The sequence below is a fragment of the Micropterus salmoides genome, unplaced genomic scaffold (genome assembly GCF_014851395.1).
Source record: "Micropterus salmoides isolate LMB-PRFRI ecotype aquatic unplaced genomic scaffold, ASM1485139v1 Ms_hic_scaffold_8, whole genome shotgun sequence".
NCBI classification, from domain to species: domain Eukaryota; kingdom Metazoa; phylum Chordata; class Actinopteri; order Centrarchiformes; family Centrarchidae; genus Micropterus; species Micropterus salmoides.
The window spans coordinates 29952551-29976361 of NW_024044570.1; the positions used below are offsets into that span (position 1 = coordinate 29952551).

Sequence of the window (23811 nt, forward strand, 5' to 3'; positions counted from 1 at the left end):
CACTGGGAGACCTGACCAGAACAGAGCCATCGTTAAAGTTTTTACGTAGACAGCAGCAGCTGAAGCTATGTTATAATGATTCTGAATTTACTAAAGGTTTGCTAACATCATTTTTTTTATAAAAGAGACATATTTTCAATTAGGATCTGAAGTGAAATAAAATTCAGAAATCAATCTTTATAAAATTGCATACGACGTCAATTTACAGTTAACTGTACTAAGAGGATTAATATTTACTATTTGTAATATTTATAATGTGTACAGTATGAGACAGACGTTTGAGGTTTTCTGTCAGTGATTCGTGATCAAGAATATGGGTGAATGTAGGTCGGTGCCTAACTGGCAGGTCAGAACCGTAATGTGGGTCACAAACGTACAGGACAAATTAGGAGAATAATGCGTTTTGTAGACTGGACCAGAACTCCGCCACAGCTGATCTAAAATTCTAAGTATTTAGGGCTGCAGATGTAGGCTTTTCTTTCTCTCGGTGAGGAACAGAACTTTGTTGAAAATGGTTAATGGTTACACACAAATGCAACTACAGCTTACAGTGATTTCAGTGCATATTGCAGCAAAACACTAAAATAAGTAGGTAAAAGTCATTTCTCATAAAAACTGAAAGTCAGTTCTCCAAAAACACAGTTCAAACCCATCAATGCGCTGTTTTAAAGGCCAAACGGTCCTGACAGTACTATTTTTTTCTCTTTTGAGATTTTAAATTGTCAAGACAGAAAAGGCCCAGGTGGAACTATAGTACTAGTAACGTTAGAGATGGCTCAGTCCCATTTAAATGTCTAGTGACTGGTGAGTCATCATGCACAATTCCAGTTCCCTAAAATAGAATGAAGTTATTACTGATGTTATCAATTTGGCCTGTGACTTGTGAAAAGAGCAAGATCACTTATTAGTTGTGACATGTTTTTGTCACCGGTAAAGTTTTATTATGAAACATCCACAGAGAATTAGGTCACTTTTGTTTGGCAGGCATGTAGAGGACATATTTAGTTCATTTGGAGCAAGTATATTCTAACAATTGCTGTTTTCTATTTATCTGGAGAGCTATCCAAAGGCACAAGAGTACGCTCATTACAAGGTTGACTGACAAACACAGGCCCAGAGATCCAGTCAGTTTAGGTTAAAGGTCTCTGTGTGTTGTAGTAAACATACACACACGACTGTGATGCTCCATCTGTGTTGTATAACCTGGTATAACAGAGAAAACAGTTGTACATGCTGTATTATATAATGGCGTTGCTCTGTGAGTTTTCACTCCATATGACCAGATCTGTCCTAACCAAGCAACAGACTGTAGCCTGGAAACTGCAGTTCAACCACCTAGGCTTTGTGAGTAAAGCTACATTCAGTAGTTTCCTCTCATCAGCTAACAGCAAGGGCTAAAGAGCAAAGGATGTCCGCTCTTTTTAAACTCATGTCTGACACTGTCCCATGCTGGGCTTAAGGATCAAATTCTCCCTGGTCAGCAGGTGACATGGCTTATCTATTTGAGCCATTCTACAACGAAAACCTCTCTCTCTCTAAATGTGTAGATGTCTCCCTCTAGTGGTCTCAGACACAAACAGCACCTCTCTGTCATCCCCCAAATGTCCCAGGAAAATACAGTATTTTGAGTTACTACCAAATCAAAAACACAACCAGCGACATGGGATCAAACAACGGATGAACGACAGATGAATACCTTTGTATTTATGTTTCTAAGAACCCAAGAACCCAAACTCAGTCTTAACAGGTTAACTGAGCTTAATTATGTTCTGAAGTGTTTTTGCATTTATTACACTTACAATACTTCACCAACCACCTGTACTCCCCAACATCCTGTTTGAATAATTCATAATCACTACAGATGTGTCTGTAATTGTGTCTGTTCATGACAGAAACAGAGTTCAGGCTAAACACAGGAAGGTCCAGACTATTGTAAACAATGATTATATTATAATAATATTATTATTTATTGTAAACTGTCACATCCATTCTTATGTTCCTAAAATTGTTTTCAACTCATGGACCCTGAAGTTTCAACATCTAACTTTGAGGATGACTAAGGGGGAAAATAAGCATATTTTCCCCCTTAGTCATCCTCAAAGTTAGATGTTTCACCATAGTATCAGTTGAGTGCACTGATCAACTTCACTTTGAATGAAATATTAAAATCCAAAAGTTAAATTTTTATGGTTGTAATAGAGTCGAAAAACATACGTGGTGAGTCACTTATAAACTTCTGTGTTATTTGGTATCTTAGGAGAATTTGGGATCTTCTTTTACATTTAAAATAAAGCTCTCAGGATTTGAACACCACTTTTCTACACAACAAACATTTGTCTGCACTATGCTTTGGCTGATGTGACCTATGACAAGGCAATTAACATTAACAATACAGGCAACCATATATAAATAAATTATTTCTTGTAGGCTATATTTCTCTCAAGAACCACATTTCATGTTACCCGATGTGGACTTTAATAATTAATTAATGTTATGTTTATTTTATTTTATATTCATTGATATTCTAGTTCTTTCTAAAAGAAAAGGTTGCACTCTGCTCTAAATCTTTTATTTCACTCGTTACACTATGGTTACACATAGTGATTTGCACTGGTCACATCATGTAATGATTCAGATCATTACGGTGCCGACATGCAGCAATCACTTAACGTGGAAAAACACTGCTGGATGGTGGCGAGCGCAAAAAAGAAACAATGTTGCCTTCAGGCTCCCACCACAAGCTTCTACATCCGAGGGCAGTGAATGTAAATCGACACCCACCTGTACAAACATGTGCCAGCTAAAGGTAACAAGCGAACATAATATAAAGATACAGTAATTCACATAAGAGTATCTACACTAGTGTTAATTGCTGGAGTATGCTAACTATCTCCACAGTATTAAAAACAGCAGGGAGTAGGCTATCCTAATATTCCACTTAGGCTATTCGTGGTCACAGACCAGCCCGGTCTGATTCATCATAAAATTGTAATAATGCTAAACACAGATTTTGATGGAATTCTGATTTAAATAAAATAATTTTGTATGACCTCTGAAATATCCAACAGAAAAAACTCCTCAGATGTCACGTGTACTCGACCCTTGAATTAGATATTTCCTACCGCATACGGTACGTAAAAGCAGCACAACAGGCTACAATGGGCTGTTTGCTTTGGTTTGCTCACGAGCGCTGTGTGAAGCGGTCGGGTGCAGAGCTGCGGGAGGGAGCGGACAAACGTCAACAGACAGCAGTTTGTTTGTACCGTGTGCACAAACCCGAAAACACCGAGAAACATTACAGAAGAATGACTGTTTAAATCTCATGGAAAAATAAAAAGGTCCTTCAGCTGATCCTACACGTTTACAATGTTTATCTTCAATTGTTCATCGAGAAAATATATAGCCTATAGATATTTATAGGCCTATAGAGGGTATATAAATAGGCTAGGCTATAGCATATAGACTTTACAGTTTGAATATAAGCTCGGCTATATAGTTTCTAATTTAAACACTATTTTACTGGCTGATTGTCAATTCTCCTATGCAGAATAGTCATAGATGATGCATTTAATAGTAGGCTTAGGCAATTATTGGTTTTCTTTAAAACATTTGTCTGAGCTTTAATTAAGTGAGTAAATGATGATTACCTGATAACACTATAGCCTACTATTGGCTACCTTTTTATTTTGAGGGGCCACATGTCGGAAGTCCACTTTGTAGCATCTTCACTATAAGTGCTCCTCCACATCCTTTCGTTTTGTAAATCCGTGCGCAAACTGAGCACGATTTATTGGTCTTTGTGAACCGAAATGTCTACTCAGAGATTTCCACATTGAAATAAATAATTGACTCCCATATAATCCCTGGGATCTTTAAAGTCACTGCTGGCCACACGTAGCGTATAGAAAGGACATCATAATATCCTACTGGGTGAAACAGGTGAAAAATACAGAAAATGAGACAATCTGTAGATGAACCTTAGTAACCTGTTCTCTTTATACCACCATAGGCTACATAGTCAAAGATGTTTTTCTCCTTGTAAACACGGTAATTATTCCGGGGTTTAGTGTCTCTAGGGGGAATAATGGGGTCCGGGGTCTTACGTAATTTTCAGACAACAAGCCAACTCGTCCTTGCCTGGGAATCTCACTTCTCCCGCTCCTCGGTGGTTAACCAAGAAGTCGTGTGCACACACTTCTTTGTAATCTGCTACGTGCCAGCGTGCAGTGGCAGGCGCATTTTGCACCCGGTCCTGTTGTTTCCAGGACGCTATAAAAGAGCCGCCCCTTCACTGACAGTCACAACAGTGAGTCGTTTGACACTGAACATACTCCACCAGCACACGAAGAAGACATCAATCGAACAATGGATCCCTGCGACTGCTCCAAGAGTAAGTGTTAACTGTTATGTCTTGTCTCAACATTTCTCATGGTTGGAGACCAGACTATTTGTCATTTTTGGACAATGTGAAGCTGATCTGGCTTAATTTGTCGTCTTCCAGGTGGAACCTGCAAGTGTGGAGCATCCTGCGCTTGCACAAACTGCTCCTGCACCACCTGCAAGAAGAGTAAGTCTGACATCTTTACACCGATAACATGACGTATTGTGTTATTTAATCTTGACCCAGTCAGAGGGACTACTGGATGCAATATATCTGAATTGCTTAAGCTACATTTCCCCCTTCACCCTCGATAGCATTTTATATTTCATTAGCACTGTAACAGTAGAATACTCATGAGGCAGAGTAAAAATTCAGTCATTTATGTTGACGCTGTAGTGTGCAGCCTATCTGCCTCCAACCAGCTGCCCAAGAGGCTGTTAATTGGCTTAATTAGCTGCAGCGTAAAGGTATAGGCTAAATTCTGGTTCACGGCACCAAGTTGACCAATCTGTGCCCAATGGATGATTTGACTTGGTGTCTTACTGTCCATGTTCGGGTACTTGGGCTGGCATCAGCTGTGAGATCAGCACTCTTTCTTTTCTCAGGCAGCTTACTTGACCGCTGGCCTGTCACTAACGAACTCTTTCTCTTGTTGCAGGCTGCTGCTCATGCTGCCCATCAGGCTGCAGCAAGTGCGCCTCCGGCTGCGTGTGCAAAGGGAAGACGTGCGACACCAGCTGCTGTCAGTGAAGAGCCTGCAACATCAGCGCTCTACTGCCCTTGTGATGGCGCCTGTGTGAACAACTAATGACTAACTGCAAATGTCTACATAAAATGTATTTTGTACTCGTCTCAGCGTTGCAGTAAATTGCTCTCCTTAACGTGGATGTGCTTTGGCTTAAAGTGGTCTTACGTGTAAGGGTTTCAAGCCTCAGCATAAAACTGGCTGTGCAGTGTAAAGTCTAACACAATGGCTCTCAAAGTGGAGTCTAGAGACCCCCAGAGGTCCTTGACGGTTCTTGGGGTGACCACCAGGAAGTACAATTTTGGTTATTCCATCTGTAAGTAAAATAACTACTAGGTCAAAGGTTTATATTTAATAAAAAACATAAAAGCCATCATAATGGGGGGTCTGTGGTCTAATTTGTGAGTTTAGGGGTCCTTGATGTGGAAAGTTTTAAACCACTGATCTGAAAGGGGGGCAGTAGGCTTACAAAGCTGAAACCCAAGTCCATGTATTATGTTGCAGTGTTGGCTCCTGATTTCAGTAAGGGGACAACTGAAGGGCAAACTCAAGCATGTTAAAGAACCCTCAGTTGAACTGAGAATAGGCCCTATGCGCTTCAGTAGGCATATTGTGGTAAGACGAAAGCTGGTATTTTTCCTCCATCAACCCAAATTTCAAAACAAAGGGTCATTTGTTAGAGCAGAAATGTGTCGGTGGTAGCAAGTTTTGGTTTGTCGGCTGGGCCTACTTCCGGTTAAACTGCTTGTCCAAAAATATAAGCTATGGAATATTTTAACATGTGACACCTCATTTATCTTGGGCCATCATACACGAATTAGGGCCCCTTATGGAATTTGATCTATTGATCACGAGTGACATTACATTTATTCAATTTAGGTGACAGTTTTATCCAAAGCACAATTGAACCCGGGTCTCTGACACCAAAGGCATGTGTTTTGTCCATTGCGCTATCACCACCAACTTCTACGGCGAGATGAAAGGAGGCTGACTCTGTCTTTTACATCAATGATGCTTGGTGCTCAAACACATTCACAACAGACGCACACAAAAGTCAAACTTTTTATGTGAAGATGAAAACACAGCCACATTATCATGCTGTTGACATTCACCCCAGACGCAAATTCATAAAATGCTCTATGGAATGGTCTGTGGAGTGTATAGGCCTATGTAGACTAAATAAATACCTGGAGCCTATTTATTGTTCTATTGTATTTTATACATTATATTGTATTGTCACCATATTTTAATATAACTTTAATTATCTGTTAGCTTGTGTAGCATAAAGGACTACAAACTTTCTTTTCGTTATACAACCTTGTGCTGTATAATAAATAAACTCCCTGGCTTTATTTTGAACTTGGCCTCCGCGGAACTTTCTAACCATGCGGAACAAAAAGGGAGCACTTGTTTCTGGTAGGAACAGTGACGTACACCGGAAGTGTTGCGTTGTTTCTGTGTTCAGGAAGAATTCCGCCCAGTGCTTTTGTCGCCATGGCGTTTCAACAATAGCATTGCACTAGACGGTCCTGTTTTATAAGACATTTAAGTGGCTCAACATGCCGAAGGTCGTGTCTAGAAGTGTCGTGTGCTCGGACACCAGAGACAGAGAGGAGTATGACGACGGAGAAAAGCCTCTTCATGTCTACTACTGCCTGTGCGGTCAGATGGTTTTGGTGTTGGACTGCCAGCTGGAGAAGCTGCCCATGAGGCCCAGGGACCGAGCCAGGGTGATCGACGGGGCCAAACATGCCCACAAGTTCTGCAACGTAGAGGTGGACGAAAACGCGTACATCAAGAGAGCCGAGGGCATCGAGAGACAGTACCGCAAGAAGTGCGGCAAGTGCGGCTTGCTGCTCTTCTACCAGCACCAGGAGAAGAACAATCCGGCCACCTTCATCGTGGACGGAGCGGTGGTCAAGTTCGGGCAGGGTTTCGGCAACACCAGCGTCTACAGCCAGAAGCAGCCGGAGGCTCCCAAGAAAGTCCGCGTGATGATGACCAAGCGGACCAAAGACATGGGCAAGTTCAGCTCTGTCACAGTCTCCACCATCGACGAGGAGGAGGAGGAGATCGAGGCCCGGGAGGTGGCGGACTCGTACGCCCAAAACGCCAAAGTGATCGAGAAGCAGCTGGAGAGGAAGGGCATGAGCAAGAGGAGGCTGCAAGAGCTGGCCGAGCTGGAGGCCAAGAAGGCGAAGATGAAGGGCACCCTTATTGATAATCAGTTCAAATAGAAGAGTCTCAATGAGGGACACGCTGTGACACAATGTAATCCTCTGAAGATCCTCATGCCCAGTAGTTTTTCTGTGGCGAAACAGCACTCCAGTACATGGAGGGCAGTATTTGGACATATCAGTATAAGACTGGTGATTTGTGTTGCCTATTAAGATGGTGATGTTGTAGTGCTTTAAATTAGTTTAAAATGTTATTTTGTACAACAATTAAAAGACCAAATGAACCTGTTTGGTATTTTTTTCAAAGCGTTTTGTCTTGGTGTGATTTTCACCGTGGTGTCGGGCAGTCTTCAGGTGCTGAAAATGAGGTTTTGAAAATGTGTGTGGTGCACCTTCTTAAAATGTCAATGATGACAGATTAATCAGTGAGACTATTCTAAAGGGAATTTGTATGTGAACCTACTCAAGCTGAAGTGACTGTCAAAAAATAATCGGCAATAGTTAATAGATTCAGTCAATCATTGAAGTAATTTATCAAGAAAAAAAATGCCAAACTTTCTCAGGTTCCATCCTCAAATGTGAAGACCTGCAGCTTCTCTCAGTTTCAGCGTCCTGGTTCATGCTGGTTCTTTGTCACACTGTCACAGCTCACTGGGAGACCTGACCAGAACAGAGCCATCGTTAAAGTTTTTACGTAGACAGCAGCAGCTGAAGCTATGTTATAATGATTCTGAATTTACTAAAGGTTTGCTAACATCATTTTTTTTATAAAAGAGACATATTTTCAATTAGGATCTGAAGTGAAATAAAATTCAGCAATCAATCTTTATAAAATTGCATACGACGTCAATTTACAGTTAACTGTAATAAGAGGATTAATATTTACTATTTGTAATATTTATAATGTGTACAGTATGAGACAGACGTTTGAGGTTTTCTGTCAGTGATTCGTGATCAAGAATATGGGTGAATGTAGGTCGGCGCCTAACTGGCAGGTCAGAACCTTAATGTGGGTCACAAACGTACAGGACAAATTAGGAGAACAATGTGTTTTGTAGACTGGACCAGAACTCCGCCACAGCTGATCTAAAATTCTAAGTATTTAGGGCTGCAGATGTAGGCTTTTCTTTCTCTCGTGAGGAACAGAACTTTGTTGAAAATGGTTAATGGTTACACACAAATGCAACTACAGCTTACAGTGATTTCAGTGCATATTGCAGCAAAACACTAAAATAAGTAGGTAAAAGTCATTTCTCATAAAAACTGAAAGTCAGTTCTCCAAAAACACAGTTCAAACCCATCAATGCGCTGTTTTAAAGGCCAAACGGTCCTGACAGTACTATTTTTTTCTCTTTTGAGATTTTAAATTGTCAAGACAGAAAAGGCCCAGGTGGAACTATAGTACTAGTAACGTTAGAGATGGCTCAGTCCCATTTAAATGTCTAGTGACTGGTGAGTCATCATGCACAATTCCAGTTCCCTAAAATAGAATGAAGTTATTACTGATGTTATCAATTTGGCCTGTGACTTGTGAAAAGAGCAAGATCACTTATTAATTGTGACATGTTTTTGTCACCGGTAAAGTTTTATTATGAAACATCCACAGAGAATTAGGTCACTTTTGTTTGGCAGGCATGTAGAGGACATATTTAGTTCATTTGGAGCACGGTTGTGATGCTCTGTCTGTGCTGTATAACAGAGAAAACAATTGGACATGCTGTATTATATAATGGCGTTGCTCTGGGAGTTTTCACTCCATATGACCAGATCTGTCCTAACCAAGCAACAGACTGTAGCCTGGAAACTGCAGTTCATCAACCACCTAGGCTTTATGATTAAAGCTACAGTCAGTAGTTTCCTCTCATCAGCCAACAGCAAGGGCTAAAGAGCAAAGGACTTAAGCATTTTGTAAATTCATATCTGACCTAGTTGTTCAGCAAAGACATCTAGCCCAGTCTAGAGAAAAAAATATTTCAGGAGTGACGCAGTGACTGGAAATCAAGTTGATGTTAGAGTGGAAAGTGTGTTTGATAAAAATCTAAAAGTCGCAGCATTCAGTGGATGGAAGAGTTGTTATTATAAAGGTGAGATGCTAGGGTACTATATTATAAGTTTAAGAAGAAATGTTAAGTAGAAGGTGTTATTAGAGGTAAGATAAGTTTATGAAGAAATATTGAGTAGAGGTAGTTATTAGAGGTAGACATTAAAGTATATTTTTAATAAAACATTTCCAGTGGTAATAACAATGGCATCTTTCAAATGAAATACACATAAATATGAGAAGCATTTGGAGAAATTCGAGAGGTATATAAATCTAGTCACTCATCAAAGAAAACTACTGACCGACAGTTTATACAGAGAGATACATGACCTATGTTTTATGTAGGCTTATTTTCACAAGCAAATGTTTCACATAGCTAGACTTTCAAATGACACTTAAGAAAGTCTATTTAAGAAAAAAAAATCAATCTTTGTGACCGGAGAAAAATAGTGTAGTATGCTATATTACATGATATTAGAGAAATTAAAACCCAATGTTTTTGGTGCTTTAAAGCTGTTATTCCACGTGACCTAGTTAACCCTAGAGGAGTAGCCTGTAATGCAGTGTTGCTGCCCCAAACATTTAAAACGGAAACAGTTGGATTCCCTTGCAAAAATAAAGTGTGAATGTAAGTGAATGCAATCTCGACCTTGCATCAAACCACAGAAATGAGAAATGTTTTGTTCAGCAAATCTGGACTGTGTCATGCGTCTGTTCCTGTTGACTGACATGATTTTAGGTTTAACATCGGGCTGTGTTTTCATAAGTAACTTTACAGTTTAATGTTGGACCTGTTTCTCCAAGTCCTCCCGTCCAGCTGGCAGAGCAGCGGGGTTTGTTACATCTTGAAGGAGGCGAGCAAGTGTGACATCCGGCATATCGTCCAATCAGCATCGACCCCAGAAGTGCCGGGGCAAATAATATACTTTCATGCGTGAGCAAAACTGAACAAGAGGTAATAAGTGTAAACGCATTCACCAGAGGAATACAGACAGGACCATACTTACGTCTGCCCTACACAACAGGTATGAGGCATGTCTGCCTGCAACAGTGTCCAATCAAAGATGTTTAGGTTCATGCAACTGCGAGCATGCGAGAGAAGGCTAACCGTTAGCCATGTAGCCTGCTGGCTAACCGCTGAGCGCCATACATTTGGACATAAAGTTAACTAATGCGTACTAACAAAGCTAGGTCTGAGAGGAAACGTGTTTAAAATCGAGGTAGTTGTAACTCTGGTATGTAATTTGCCCTTCTCGACTGTTGAAACTGTGTCTCGCTGTTGTCACAAGTTTCTAAACTAGCTAGCCAGGGTGTTAGCATTGTGCTGACGCTAAGCTAATCTGACAACCACGGCACTCCATGCGCGCGCTTAAGGTGTCATCCTGTTTACGTCAGCTGTCAAAATATGTTATGGTACCTGTATGTCCTATAAACTCCAGGCTATAGTATCTTCACTGTTCACTCTTTAGATTTAGATATGAACATGGGTTAATCAATATTTCATGTTATCCTAAGTGAAGGGTTTTGTTTCTGATGTGTCCATGTACATGTTCTACATCTCTGGTCTCACAGTATACAATACATCCAGCGTTTTAGAAGTCAACTGCAGCTTTGACCTTGGTTCGAGTGCTAACTTTTAGTTTGAATATGAGGCTGTTTACATAGTTACATATCCTTCCTGCAGTCTTTCCTGAATGCTTAATGTCTACAACCCACAAACATCAGCAGATACTTGGTACACAGTATATTTTCGAAGCCTAACATAATTTTTTTGGCTGTGTTTATTTATTGTGCTTTTTAAAAAAAATGCACTTGTCATACCTAGTAGGATCAACAGTTTTGCCCTTTCCCAAGCCAATGATACAAATACTTGTGGTGAAGTTTGGGGTAGGATCCATAAAACACTGTCCACCCAGTATTGATGGTGAAGCTTAAATATCATTGCGTTCATTCATTTAATCACTATTCCTCTCTGCGTCTAGAGGTATGGATGCAGAAGGTTTCGGGGAGCTGCTGCAGCAGGCAGAGCAGCTAGCTGCCGAGACAGAAGCAGTGTCAGAGCTGCCGCATGTTTGAGAGGAACCTCCAGGAGATCCAGCAGGCGGGGGAGAGACTTCGATCCCGCACCCTGACCCGCACCTCGCAAGATGCTGCAGATGTAAAAGCGTATGTCCTATGCACACATGGTCATCTTGCACAGTCCCATATGTTCCTGTATTGTGCTCACAAAACCTAAACTGACTGTAATACAAATCCATAAACAGTTGTCTGTCATTTTACTTATTCCTTGCCTGCCGCTTTGATGTGCTCTTGTTTCTTTGTTTGATGTTCATGTGTTTAAAATTCGATTTTTGTCAGGGGATCACATTTAATATAATGCTTTCCAGATTGAATAGCCATCTCCTAACTGTGGAAATCCAACTATATCCCTTTTTATAGTTCTGTCCAGCATGTCTGAAGCTCACACCTTTTTGATTTTGACATTTAACATGTAATATATAGAATCTTAAAGTGGCCATTGATAATATATTATTTAGTACAGTTAACTGCCAAATTGTTATAGGGCTAAATGATTTTGAAAAAATATCTAATTGCAATTATTATTTTGACTGATATTTCAATTTGCAATGTTGGAGGCAGTGATCCTTTTTACATAATTATTCTAATTTCCAATGAAAAAAATATTTAAATGATTATGGTGTGATTTCTGCAAGGGTCTTTAGTACTAAACAAAGATGTTTTCTTAAGTCTGTGGTCGATTAATTGTTCAGCCCTAAATTGTTGATGAAATGTAAAACGTATCAACACTGAGTAATACTCACTGATCCCCCTGTGACCCATCTGCGCACTATTATACAGACTTCTTGTTTTAAGAAATATGTAAGATGAGGTTTCATTGTTGTCTTGTTTAACAGATTCAGTCTTTTCTAAATACCATTTATTTTATACTTGGTTTAATTTTCCTCAAATGCCTTAACATGAACTCTGTGTAATTGGTTTGAGTTGTCTTGACATGAATATTAAACCAGTGGAATAGTAGCAAAGCCTCTTGTGCCCTCTAGTGGTGGTGAAGCAAACAAGTTCATTGTCAGTCTTGCTCTCACTTTAGTCCTGCCATTACATGGATGCATTCTTACCACCGCTCTGTCTTACTCTCAGGTCAATCCTTCTTGGTTCCAGAGGTTTAGACATCTTCCACATTTCTCAGAGGTTGGAAAGTCTAAGTGCTGCCACCACTTTTGAGCCCTTGGAGCCGGTCAAAGACACTGACATACAGGTATGAATGACCTAATAGGCCATGCATCCAGCTAGCTGCTAGCTTTGCTGTCACTTACAGACTGTTTTGCTAGAGAAAGACTCCATCAGTGAGTGTTTTTTGTGAAATGCATAAAGACACAGTTACAATTAATATTGTTTCAAATATAATGTGGGTTTTTCTCATCAGGGTGCTTTCATTCCTGTAGTTCGGTTCATTTGGTTCGGACCACTGCGAAAAAAATTATACATTGTTTAATTTTAGTTCTGGTCTTGTTCACAATGACCGTTGACCAACGAACCAAGAGGAGTAAACATGAAGTTATACCGACTGATTGATAAGTGCAGTTACTCATTGATTGGACAGTTTTGACGATTGTCATCCTGCATTGTCAGGACCCATGTGGGTAAATCATGTTCCTGTGACTGACAGAAGTTTATCCAGCAGTGTAATGCATCTGATGTGCATACTTGTGTTCTTTGGTGTCACAAAGAGCTCACCAAGAAATAACTGATTATTAGCATATTATTAGTATTATTACACTGCAAATCGGCAGAATGTTGTAAATAATGACTAACAAGTAGAGACAGGACAAAAATGAGGCGTCTTGTACAGTAATGTACAGCTAGAGGCACTAGTAAGGCAGTTGTGAGACGCCTCTCACTCGCCGTCAACTAGGGTGGGGCCAAATTTCCTTGGAAAACCTGTAGGAGAGATGCTCATTTTTGTGCATTAAGTGTTTTCATTAATTTTTTGTAATTACTTCTGCCATGGATGTTATGATTTGAATATAAAAGGAACAAAATACACTCTTTACAAAAAGTTACTTTTATAGTCATTTATAACAATCAGTTTTTCCCTTCAAATTTCTTTCAGCATCAGTGATGCATGTCAAATTGTGTATGAGCTGTATTCATGCACTTTGGAATAATTATAATTTCAGTGTTTTCCCTAAGTTTGTAGAAGACTTAAAAGGTAGATTTATTTTAACAGCTTGTAAAGTGAAATTGAGTTTGTCTCTCCCTTCTCCTGCATAGCAGACAATATACAGTAATACAGAAGCAATTATAAAACAGAAATAAACTGTATTCAGTGGAGCAGGGCTGAGGATGAATTATAATTTTAGGAGTCTGATAGCTTGGGGGGAAAAAAGCTGCTCTGCTGTCTGGTGGTGTGACAGCAGAAACTTCTATATCTCTTCCCAGAAGGCAGCAGGGTGAACAGGCTGTGGCTGGGTGGGTACTGTCCTTTAGTATTCTTTGGGCTCTGCGTAGGCACCTCACCTCACCAGTATCACTGATGCTCGGGAGATGGGTACTAAAGATCTTCTGAGCAGTTTCAATCACCTGCTGCAGAGCCCTCCAGTCCTGGGCAGTGCACATCCAATGCCAGTTTGTGCTGTTTCCAGTCAGGATGCTCCTGCTTTCTTTTGCTCCTCTGTAAAAGCTGACAAGAACTTGGCACAGGAATTTGGCCTTCTTAAGCTTCCTTAGTGCATGTATTTGGTGTGGGGTTTGGGGATACTCCCCCAAGGAAATTTAACTTAACATTTTTCTTATGGAGACAAAAGGCAAAGTTAGTTAAATTGAATGTATTTTTAACCATCTGCAACTGTCCCAGATCACCCTAACTGTTCCCAGGGTTGGGGGTCAGTCGCAACATCAGACTTCTTCAATTCAAATACATATTGTAAACGATATGTTATATGTAATCTTCTTTAAATTGTAAGGGTAATTAGCAGACCGATGTAAGTTTAATATAACAATTTGGTTGGTCTTATCCAAATAGTCTATGAGTAACTGAAAGAAATGCAGAAAGTGTTGCAACAGTCCCCAGTTTCCCCTAATGTTGGGTTTTAGGTTTGGTTTCTGATCAGCCTCCAGAACATAGTCTGAAACCCACCTTTTCAAGCGGTCTCGGTGCGGTTGTTTGGTCCTCAACAATGTTTGACTGACACTTTCACATCAGTTTTTTTCGGCCAAGGTATGTAAGTAATGTTAATTACCTACAGATGATGTTCGCCAGATATTCCCTGCAAATTATGTCTCAAAAACGGAAGTTTGAAATTCCTAAGCCTCAATGAGGCTAGCGTAACACACCCTGAATCTTCAACCGAACTGTCAGCGGCGCAGCAACGATTCAACAAGGATCTGCGTCCCATTTTTACCTTTTCCATCCACTTGAATCTGCTTTCCTTTATACCTGTCTCATCCTCAGCTTACCCTCGGTCTTCTTCTGGTTCAGAGAAGTTGCTGCATTTCCCTGAGCTTCATCTGTTTCTCTTTCTCTTCATTCCTCTTTTCTACCCTGCTTAATCATCTGTCTACAGCTGATCATTCATCTCTCTCCATCACCATGTCTCACTCTCAATTTCTCTCTTTTTTTCTAACCCCATCTCTGTTCATTCTTTTACATTTACTTGTCTTTTTTTATCTGTATCGTTCATTTGTCTTGGACAGTCGGATGTATGCTAGCCTGGTCGGGTTTGACTTACTGACTGGAAGAGCACTTAGCTTCTGGCAATGTGAGGGCACACACACACACACACACACACACACACACACACACACACACACACACACACACACACTCTCTGCTCTTTCTGTTTTCCCCTTATTGGTTTACAAGAAGACAGTACATAACAAAGTTTCATTTCAGAACAAATGTGCAGTGCGTCCTTCAGTAGAATAGCTCTCTGCTGGGTTACAAACACCACAGCTCCATTTGAACAACCAAATTCCAGGAAGGTGGTGAGAATAAAAGGAAACTCTGCAGAGACAGTTGCATTGAATTGGCATTCATCTTAAGGCCCATTTTGTTCAGTATATAACAGTTTTCCAAGGTTTTTCTTAGTGGCTCATTCAGCCGTAAACACAATAACAACTACATAGAATATATTACTGAAAGGTGTTTCTAATATTTTATCTACCTCGAACACATGCCTTACAAAGTACAGGAGTTTTTAGTTTTCTGGGCTATCTTAGTGTATTTGACTAGCTGGCCAATAACAGAGGTAAGCTGCTACCATGTTGGGAATTCTCTTTTAATCGAGCTCATGAGACAAAAAGTTGACTACTTGTGAGTGATTTGGCTCGATGACAAGGAGGCAAAAAAATGAATCAGACTCAGGAGGCCCGTTCAGCAAGAAATAACAAAACAGGAAAAGCTTGTTTTTATATGTTTTGTTTGAAAGTAAGACCACTGAAAGAAACCTGATCAACACCAAGCTACACTGCAGCCTTCTTACAGATCTCCATTTAGTTTTCTTTTGGGATGCAGTCACATTGTCACCAAGTACTCTGAGGTAAAAAGAGTTTATAGTGAGTGGTGTGGAGATATAAGATAGACGATTGACATGCTACGTGTAGGACAGAAGGCAAGTTTCAGTAAATACAAGCAGTGTATTGCAGTAATTGTAACACAAATACTCTGTTTTCTAAGATTCAATACACTATGAAGGCATTGCTCTAGTAGTTAAATGTTAGATATCAAAGGAAATTCACATGCTGTATCCAGGTTTTTTTTTTTGCAATCAGTCATCAATGAGGCAGACGGGGTACCATCCTGATCACGTGCACACACATGTATGTGTACCAAGTGCATGTACCAAGCAAACGAGACATATTTTAAAAGTTCTAATAATTCTAGATGATTTTAGAAAATGACAGTGATCAGGTTGATGCATATTTTATTTTAAACAGAGGTGCCCTTTTCAACAGTGAATCAAATGCAACATAAAAGCTAATGTGTTCATTTACACAATTAACAAAGCAAGTTGTTTAAAATTCAACAAAATATAAATCAGCTCTTGTTTTCATTTATAGTTCAGGGTCCTCCTGCAGTGTAGTCAATATTCCTGGATATTAAATGCTCATCTGCAGTTTTCTTTAGTGGTCCCAGTGATATTTGTTCTTACTGAAGCATGTCACATGACACGGTTAAGCGCTGTTTGAGACTGAGAGCATGACGTATACTGAATATTCTGCTTATTTATGTAGATCTCCTGTTTTTGTATTAGTTATAAGTTATTGTATTTAGGTAATCCCCTCTCACACTTTTACAAGACAGTTTTACGAGACAGCCTATAATTTATTAATTTTTAACTAATTTTGTTTATTTTACTTCCTAATTTAAGTTATTTGCTTTTATCAGTATAGGTGGCAGTCATGTTCTCACATGTGGGTATCAAACTTTTGTGTTAAAGTAAAGTGGGGAAAAAGTTGATTAAAACTTTCATATCACCAGTGGAAACAAATGCACTCTGGCTTTGTAGTTGCTATGAAGGAGCGCACAAAGTCGCTTGAGTCTGATGATGTTCGTGGCTTTTTGACACATGAAAGTATGTTAGATCTGTAATAGATGGAAATTTAGAGTAGAAAATGTACTATAGACATCTGGGTAATCCCCAAAGAAATGATCAGAATCTAAACATTTTATTGCAAATATGGGAGATTATCATCTCTAGCTTCTAGGTGTATGAGAAGTCTGTTGAGATGCACCAGTATTGTTGCACCTCTAATCATATTTTAGTGGTTGAATTTAGCTTTAAATGATGCAAGGCCTTGGGATTGGGGGAGTACTGGAGGTTGATAGACAGAGAAAATGCGAAAAAGCTTTCTGTGTGTGTCAATAAATGTGTGTGTGTTTCGCCTGAGTGAGCTGATAAATGCCTCTGCGGTTGCTGCGTGGAACACACACACAAACGTAGTGCGGGAATTGGTGTGTTAATGTGTCTGTGTGTACGGCTGAACTCAAATTAGTGAGGATCTTACAACAGAAGGCAATATTGACACAGAGTCCTAGATCTATGGGATTTATGGCTTGATGGATGTAGGAGTGGCTAGTTATGTGACATCAACTTGTTAATAATTTTCCATATATTGATGGGGCGGGGGGTTCTTTGTTCGACCCATGTCCCATCTGCAAAAATAGAGGAGGCTGGGTTTATGACCTGTACTACAGCCGGCCACTAGGGGGCGATTGGCTTCACTTTTGTGGAGCTGTCACGTCATCCTCTTTATATGTCTATGCTACCAACACATCTGTATACAGAATTGTTACCACATAGCAGACGTCTTTACAATTAAATCTTTGTTCTGTGTTCTGCCAGTTTTGCGTTTGTTCTGCTGTGGGTCGGTATTTTTTTGTCTGTCATAAAATAATGTATCCAGTGGTTAACAAAGGAGGTTGATAAAGAGAAATATGTAGAGAGAGAGGCCGAAAGAAAATCAGGAAATGTAGGTGGCAATCAAATGACAACAATGGACAAAAAAATTGTAGAAATGGAAGGCGGAGAGCTGTGCTCGGTATAAAAATGGCGACTGGCTGCAATTTATTTCTGTCTCTGTGTCCTCGTCTCACTTTTCACACTGTTCCATCTTTCTCTGCCCGGGCTTGCTCTCTCTCCTTTTCATAACCTTACCCTCGTTCAGCTGGTCCCTCTGATTACTCTCCTTTTCTCTTTTACTTCCCCTTCTTTCCTCTCTGATTTTTCCTCTTTTTCTCCCACTCCCATTGACACACATCTCTCGGCAGTGATGGCATGCGTTCGGCAGCAGATGCAGTTGGCTAAGCCCAGAGCATCTGCTGAGATAGACGAACACTACTGACATAGCTTCACAGGACGTGTGTGTGCACAGGCTCCTTGTGCTGTGTTTGCATGTCTGTATCTGTGTCAGTCGCGATCGATTGCTGGCGTATACAGTGTCTCTCTGTGGCCTTATGAATGAATGTGTGTGTCTAGCATAGATTTGGCTGCACGTGGGCGCATGCATTTTCATCCCGTCTGTGCTAGTCTGCACATATGAATGCGGCTATATGGCATGTGTCTGTTTGTGAATGAGTGTGTGCCATGAGCACACGAGTGTGTATGAACATGCCGGCTTTGTGTATGTGTTGTCATCGTCAGCCTGCATATAGGAACCCCCCACCTCCACCACCACGTGCCTCCCAAACCCTTCATTAACTAAACATGACCCTTAAGAGCATGATTAGCCTCGTTTCAAGACAGGATGTCGGAAGCCATCAACCAAGGGGGGGGGATCCATTACTATAATTGCATTGAGCTGAGGGAGGAGGAAAGGAAGGATGCATAGATGGATAAAAAAGGAAGAAAATGAGTGGGGGGGTGGGGGGCAGAGATGCCGGGATGAAGTGAAGGAGGGAGAGAGACAGAGGATGAGGGCTGTGGGGGTGGCAGCTGATGGTAGGAACTGATATTCTATATGAATCCATAGTTCCTTCTCGTGGATCCCCCCTGTGTCTGAGTGCTCAGTTGGTACGGCCCTCTGACAATAAAACCACCTCCAGTGAGTCTTGATGTGGTACTTCCACTCAGTACTCCAGCTCACGCACAAGAGTCACTGGCCTGCTTTCGAACGGGGAAAGGCTGCAAGTGGACCGCCATGCCGGCTCGAAAGGGCACAGGGAACACGCCCCAGCATGGCGGCCACTGCTGCTGCCCTGGCACAGCGACACAGAGGGATGGAGAGGCGGAGGGGCGATGCAGGTCTCCTGGGCTGTCAAAGCCCAGATACCTGGGCACAGACAAAGAAACGAAAAACATTTTTTTACTCTTTCCTGTCTCATCGTGTCTTTTCATCTGTCAGTCTGAACGCCAGGCAGGCAGGCAGGCGCTCGGCATGAGTGAGTATTGCCTATACACTTGGATATGCACACACACACACCCACTCATTCACTGACAGACAGACAGGCATGTGCTTTGTCTGTCACACTTGTTTTTGTCATTTGTCTCTTTCTCCATCTCTTCTCTGCTTATACTATATTGTCAGTCTCACTGTATGGCGCCCATGGCGATGATGATGATTGTATAAAGTGATTGTTAATGATTGAAGGCAAACATCACTGCCTCACTATGAATACACACGTGTATGTATGCTGTAGTACTTTACGTATATATTTTGCTACACAGGAAATGAAGGAGTGATGGGTGGGGTTTCTCTCACACTCACACACATGCACACTCACTCACTTAGGCACTGGCCGGCTCATTGTGTCATGGCAAATGAGGACAGAAAGCCTCCCACTCTCACTTTCATGATAACTGGCACTGAGAGCGAGGCTCCCTGTCTTCAGTTCCCCTTTCCACACCATATCTCATGGTGTCTAATAAGCATGAAGCCAGATAGGAAGAGTGACAAATCCGACTTGCTGATATTCCCGAACATACTATAAGATCGCATTCAGGCGTCTGCGAGGCTAATGGAATGAGGGCCTGAGTGTGCCGGCACAGAAAATGAGCACATGCGTACATGTTAACATGCGTATTCGAAGGGACGCACGCGCACATTATCACCATTTTTATATGATTTCCTAAAATATGGCCATTCTTGTCCCTTAGCTTAAAATCGGGTGTATTTTTACAAAATGTCCACTGATCTTTTATAACATCTGCACATTGTAAAAATTACAGAAACGGAAAGAAACTTCCATTATTGGCTTTTCAATTTAACGCAGACTAGCCCTCTTTCCTAAGTTCTTTACTCAGGGTTTAGCTTTAATTTGTCGACGCACATCCGCTATTTGAATTTAACAGCAATGGAGTATTTTCTGATTTATCTCTAATTATTAAAATCCTTTTTTTTGGCCATGTTCTTGTGGAAGCTTCTGGGCTGTCTGGCCAGCAGCCTGTGGGTGTTCACGTGGGTTGCAGATCTCTGAGGATACACGATACAGGGTGGGGCAACAGATAATGTACATCTTTAGATACACCTATAGCCCAGCACTGAAATGATTGTTGAACATAGGCATGCCCCCCCCCCCCCCCCATGGTCTCAATATGTCAGCGTGGCTCTTTAAAAAGACATGTTTTTCCTATTTTATGTTTATTTTTACCATTTGGGAATGAATGCAAGAAAGAACTGAGGTGTCGGCTGTGTCTAGTCAGTATGAAATGCTGGGTTCAGTGTATGTCAGACTAAATAGTATCTAAAATTTGTAACAAACATTAGTAACAATAAAAAAGATAACATTTGAGATCTATTTATTTTTTTAAGCATTATGTATTAACAGTAATGTTTCTTGTTCGTTACACTGTCTTTGTTATTAGTAGTAATATCATTCTAGCACAAAGATTTTGAGGTACAATATACATTTTTTTTTTTTTTTTGTGAAAAGTAAAGAGCATTTGCATCTCAGACCAATGGGAATTATAGCCAAGTTGTCATTTTACATTTGGCACCAAAAATGTTGTATAGGCAAAGTCATTGGCAGTACAAGTGCAGCTGGCAACGAAATGACAGCAATGGAAAATCTTTGCCTCCTGTTGTATTTCAGTTGAAGCAAAAATGCTGAGGCATCTGCCCAGCAGAGTTATCCTGTGCTGCCCGAGGCCCCCCCACCCCGTGTGTTTCTGGAGATGATGTCCGTCTCATTTCCCCTCCTCCAATTTATTGGAATAACAATCAGTCATCACCAATGACTAATACAATCTCCTGTTCTCTTGTAGTAGATGTATCTCTTAGCCTCTGTTACAACGATTCTATTGTATTCTCCTACTTTTTGCAGTCCAGCTCTCCAGTGAGTGTTGACCTGAGCTCTCCTCTGGTTAGAGTGGTTAAATATAGACCTATTCTCAGAAATGGAGAAAGAAAAAAGAAAGGGAGGGAGTGGGTGGAGAGAATCCACCGATATGTGGACTGGACCAGAGGGGTAAATGACAGGTTGGGGGAGAGGGAAACTTAGTTCCCCCCTAAATGATTAATTAATAGAAAAATTGTATTAAGCTTTTTACCAAGACCAAGTTAGACTTTTAGTTTTAGCCTTTATTATGCCCAGTAATATCACACCATGCATCTATCTGCAATATAGGGCTGGATGATTTGGAGAAAGAGTGATTATTGTGGACAATATTCAGTTATAATGGAACAAATGGTACTATGAGTCTACTTTTTTAGACAATTTATAAAATTCACAAAATACTGACATTTTGAAACATGTATTTCTCAACAAGTTTAAACAATATTTATAACAATAACTAGTAAAACAGATGTAACAGAGAGCAAGGGGAGCAAGTTGCTCTACGGAGGAGGCAGCTAGAAGGATCAAATATTGGCACACTGGCATCCTGGCACAGGCTCAGTGTACATCTGTCTACTGCTGAGTCTCTATGGAGGAGGAACTGTACATGAGTGTATTAAATAAAGAGTAAAATGTTTAGTTAAAAGTATACTGTTAGTATAACAATAATATATTAAATACTACATTAATCATAATTTCATATAGTATTTAGTATATAGTATAGTTTTTTTACCACTAGTTGAATATTAAATGCAGTTATAGCTGTTCATTTCTGTGGGTTGTTTTTATTCATTAAATCCTTATGCAAGCAAAAGGCTCTATTGGTCTCTAATTTGTTGATGCTAAGTACTTACTTGTCAATAATAATAATAATATTGTTCAACATTTAATGATTTTCTGTAGCACGTCTAACTTTTTTTTTTAATGTCCTGCCCCACCCAGGCTGTGATTGGTCGGTAAACGAAAAGTGACTGACCAGCACGTGGCTGTGAAAAGTTGAACATGTTGAACAACTAAAGGCACTGATGCAACAAAAGTTAAAATGGTCAATTTGCTAAACCCAAACATTCCTTATCTTCTCCCTGTTTTCTTCTAGGGATGCACCGAAATGAAAATTCTTGGCCTAAGCCGAAACTGCATACGACTGCATAAATTAAATAGTAAAAATGTGCTTTTTACTCAGTGTTTCCCACAGGATTTGGAGAGACTATAGTGGGTGGGACCGAGGCCCGAGAGGGTCCATTTACTTTTAATGTACACATGTAATATGTTTTATACTTTCTGTGAATATAATCCAATTAATCTCATTTCCATACTGTAGACACCTTATTTTGAAAACCGGACGTTGTCACATGTGTATCATCGCGCTAAATTTATTAAATCCGATTTGATAAATAATGTTGTATGTAGTTCTCGTATTGCGTAACATGAAAACTTCTTAGCCTCTCTTCAGGGAGGACTTTGTAAAGAGAGAAACTGACAGGATAAAGTCACTAACCTGCCTGTCAGCTCGCACTGGTCCGTTTCAGATACCATAAAGGCTTGAATACGTGTGCACTCCAAATCTAGGTACGGCTAGCTTCGCCATCTCACAGATGAGTGGCAGAAACACTCAAAGCGGGTCAGACCGTCTGTTGCCTTTTCTAAGAAGTCCGCCACAGATGGAGTTGATGTGCTAGAAGACAATTCAGTAGAACAGTGTCTGCAAACGGCGATTTTTACGTCTTTCTCGGACACTTCAGAATACTTCCACACTGCCGACATGTCTTTGTAATTGTTCGTAAAATGTATTCGGTCTTTTGAGGTATTTGGCCGAACACAGAAAGTGCATTTTGTTTTTGTTTGTTTGTTTTGGCTATTTTCGGCTGAATAATTTCAGTGGCCGAACTTACCCTTTCTATATACAGTCTATGGTCTTTCCACTTAAGCTGCTGACTATGTCTCTCTGTCTCTGTCACAGAGGGACCAGAGCGCAGGCATTTTCTCTTAGTGTTCCGGTGGCGAGTCGACTATGTTTTGAACGATTAGCGGCAGATCGGGGAGGGGGGGTAACGGTAGGTTGTAGTCATAAATGTTACTGGCACACTGCTCATAAATCATTTTTGTGATTGCACATAGTCTTACCGGTTTGCGAGAGCCCAGCGTGGCCGTGGATAATGAGCAGACGTCAGCGCACACAGAGTGTCACACACTTTTTCTGTTTTTTTTAATCGCGCACTTTTTGCAGTTACATGACAACATCGCGAATGCGATTAGATGTGTTGAACTGAATCTTCACTTTTCTAAATTGGCGCAGACACTGCTTTTGTTTTCCAGCAAATGTGTAAAGAAAGAAGCTTGACTGGTTGTGCTTACTGACCCACTTAAAGCCGTAGCAAAGTGCTATCCACTATGATTGAGCAAGATGAAGTTAAGTTTTTCACCCCTGTATCATAAATTCCTTTTGATAAAGGACCTCAATAATAAAAAGTTAAACAAAAAACATATTAGTAATATATAATACATACTACAGTATTCATGTATGTGAAAGAAACTGCTGTTGGAAATGTAAAGTAAAACACACAATACAGTTTAGTATGAAATCAAATCACCTGCAGCGACCATGCCACAACAGAATACACCACTGTCCTATTTTCCAGAGTAGAATATCAGAGTTGGTTGGACTTCCTTTTG

The 23811-nt window shown here is 40.4% G+C and overlaps 2 protein-coding genes and 1 long non-coding RNA gene across 3 annotated transcripts; all 3 read left to right on the plus strand.

Annotated features, from left to right (window-relative positions):
* Positions 1 to 4252: 4252 nt before the first annotated feature.
* LOC119893593 (metallothionein B) lies at positions 4253 to 5266 on the plus strand. Its single transcript, XM_038705844.1, has 3 exons — positions 4253 to 4390; positions 4502 to 4567; positions 5040 to 5266. The coding sequence occupies exons 1-3, from the start codon at positions 4366 to 4368 to the stop codon at positions 5129 to 5131; spliced, it is 183 nt and encodes a 60-aa protein (XP_038561772.1). The 5' UTR covers positions 4253 to 4365; the 3' UTR covers positions 5132 to 5266.
* Positions 5267 to 5654: 388 nt separating this feature from the next.
* LOC119893592 (UPF0428 protein CXorf56 homolog) lies at positions 5655 to 7609 on the plus strand. The gene has a single exon (XM_038705843.1). It carries the CDS (start codon positions 6686 to 6688, stop codon positions 7361 to 7363), a length of 678 nt encoding a protein of 225 aa, XP_038561771.1. The 5' UTR covers positions 5655 to 6685; the 3' UTR covers positions 7364 to 7609.
* Positions 7610 to 10213: 2604 nt separating this feature from the next.
* Positions 10214 to 12661, plus strand: LOC119893935. Its single transcript, XR_005442850.1, has 3 exons — positions 10214 to 10369; positions 11327 to 11510; positions 12504 to 12661. It is a non-coding gene; the product is annotated as an uncharacterized LOC119893935 (long non-coding RNA).
* Positions 12662 to 23811: the final 11150 nt, after the last annotated feature.

What these genes read in the sequence shown, in the direction of transcription:
- LOC119893593 (XM_038705844.1), top strand. Translation starts at nt 4,366, where the DNA reads ATGGATCCCTGCGACTGCTCCAAGA. An exon ending in TCCCTGCGACTGCTCCAAGA is followed by an intron (nt 4,391 to 4,501) that starts GTAAGTGTTAAC and finishes GTCGTCTTCCAG; the next exon opens with GTGGAACCTGCAAGTGTGGA. An exon ending in CTGCACCACCTGCAAGAAGA is followed by an intron (nt 4,568 to 5,039) that starts GTAAGTCTGACA and finishes CTCTTGTTGCAG; the next exon opens with GCTGCTGCTCATGCTGCCCA.
- LOC119893592 (XM_038705843.1), top strand. Translation starts at nt 6,686, where the DNA reads ATGCCGAAGGTCGTGTCTAGAAGTGTCGTGTGCTCGGACACCAGAGAC.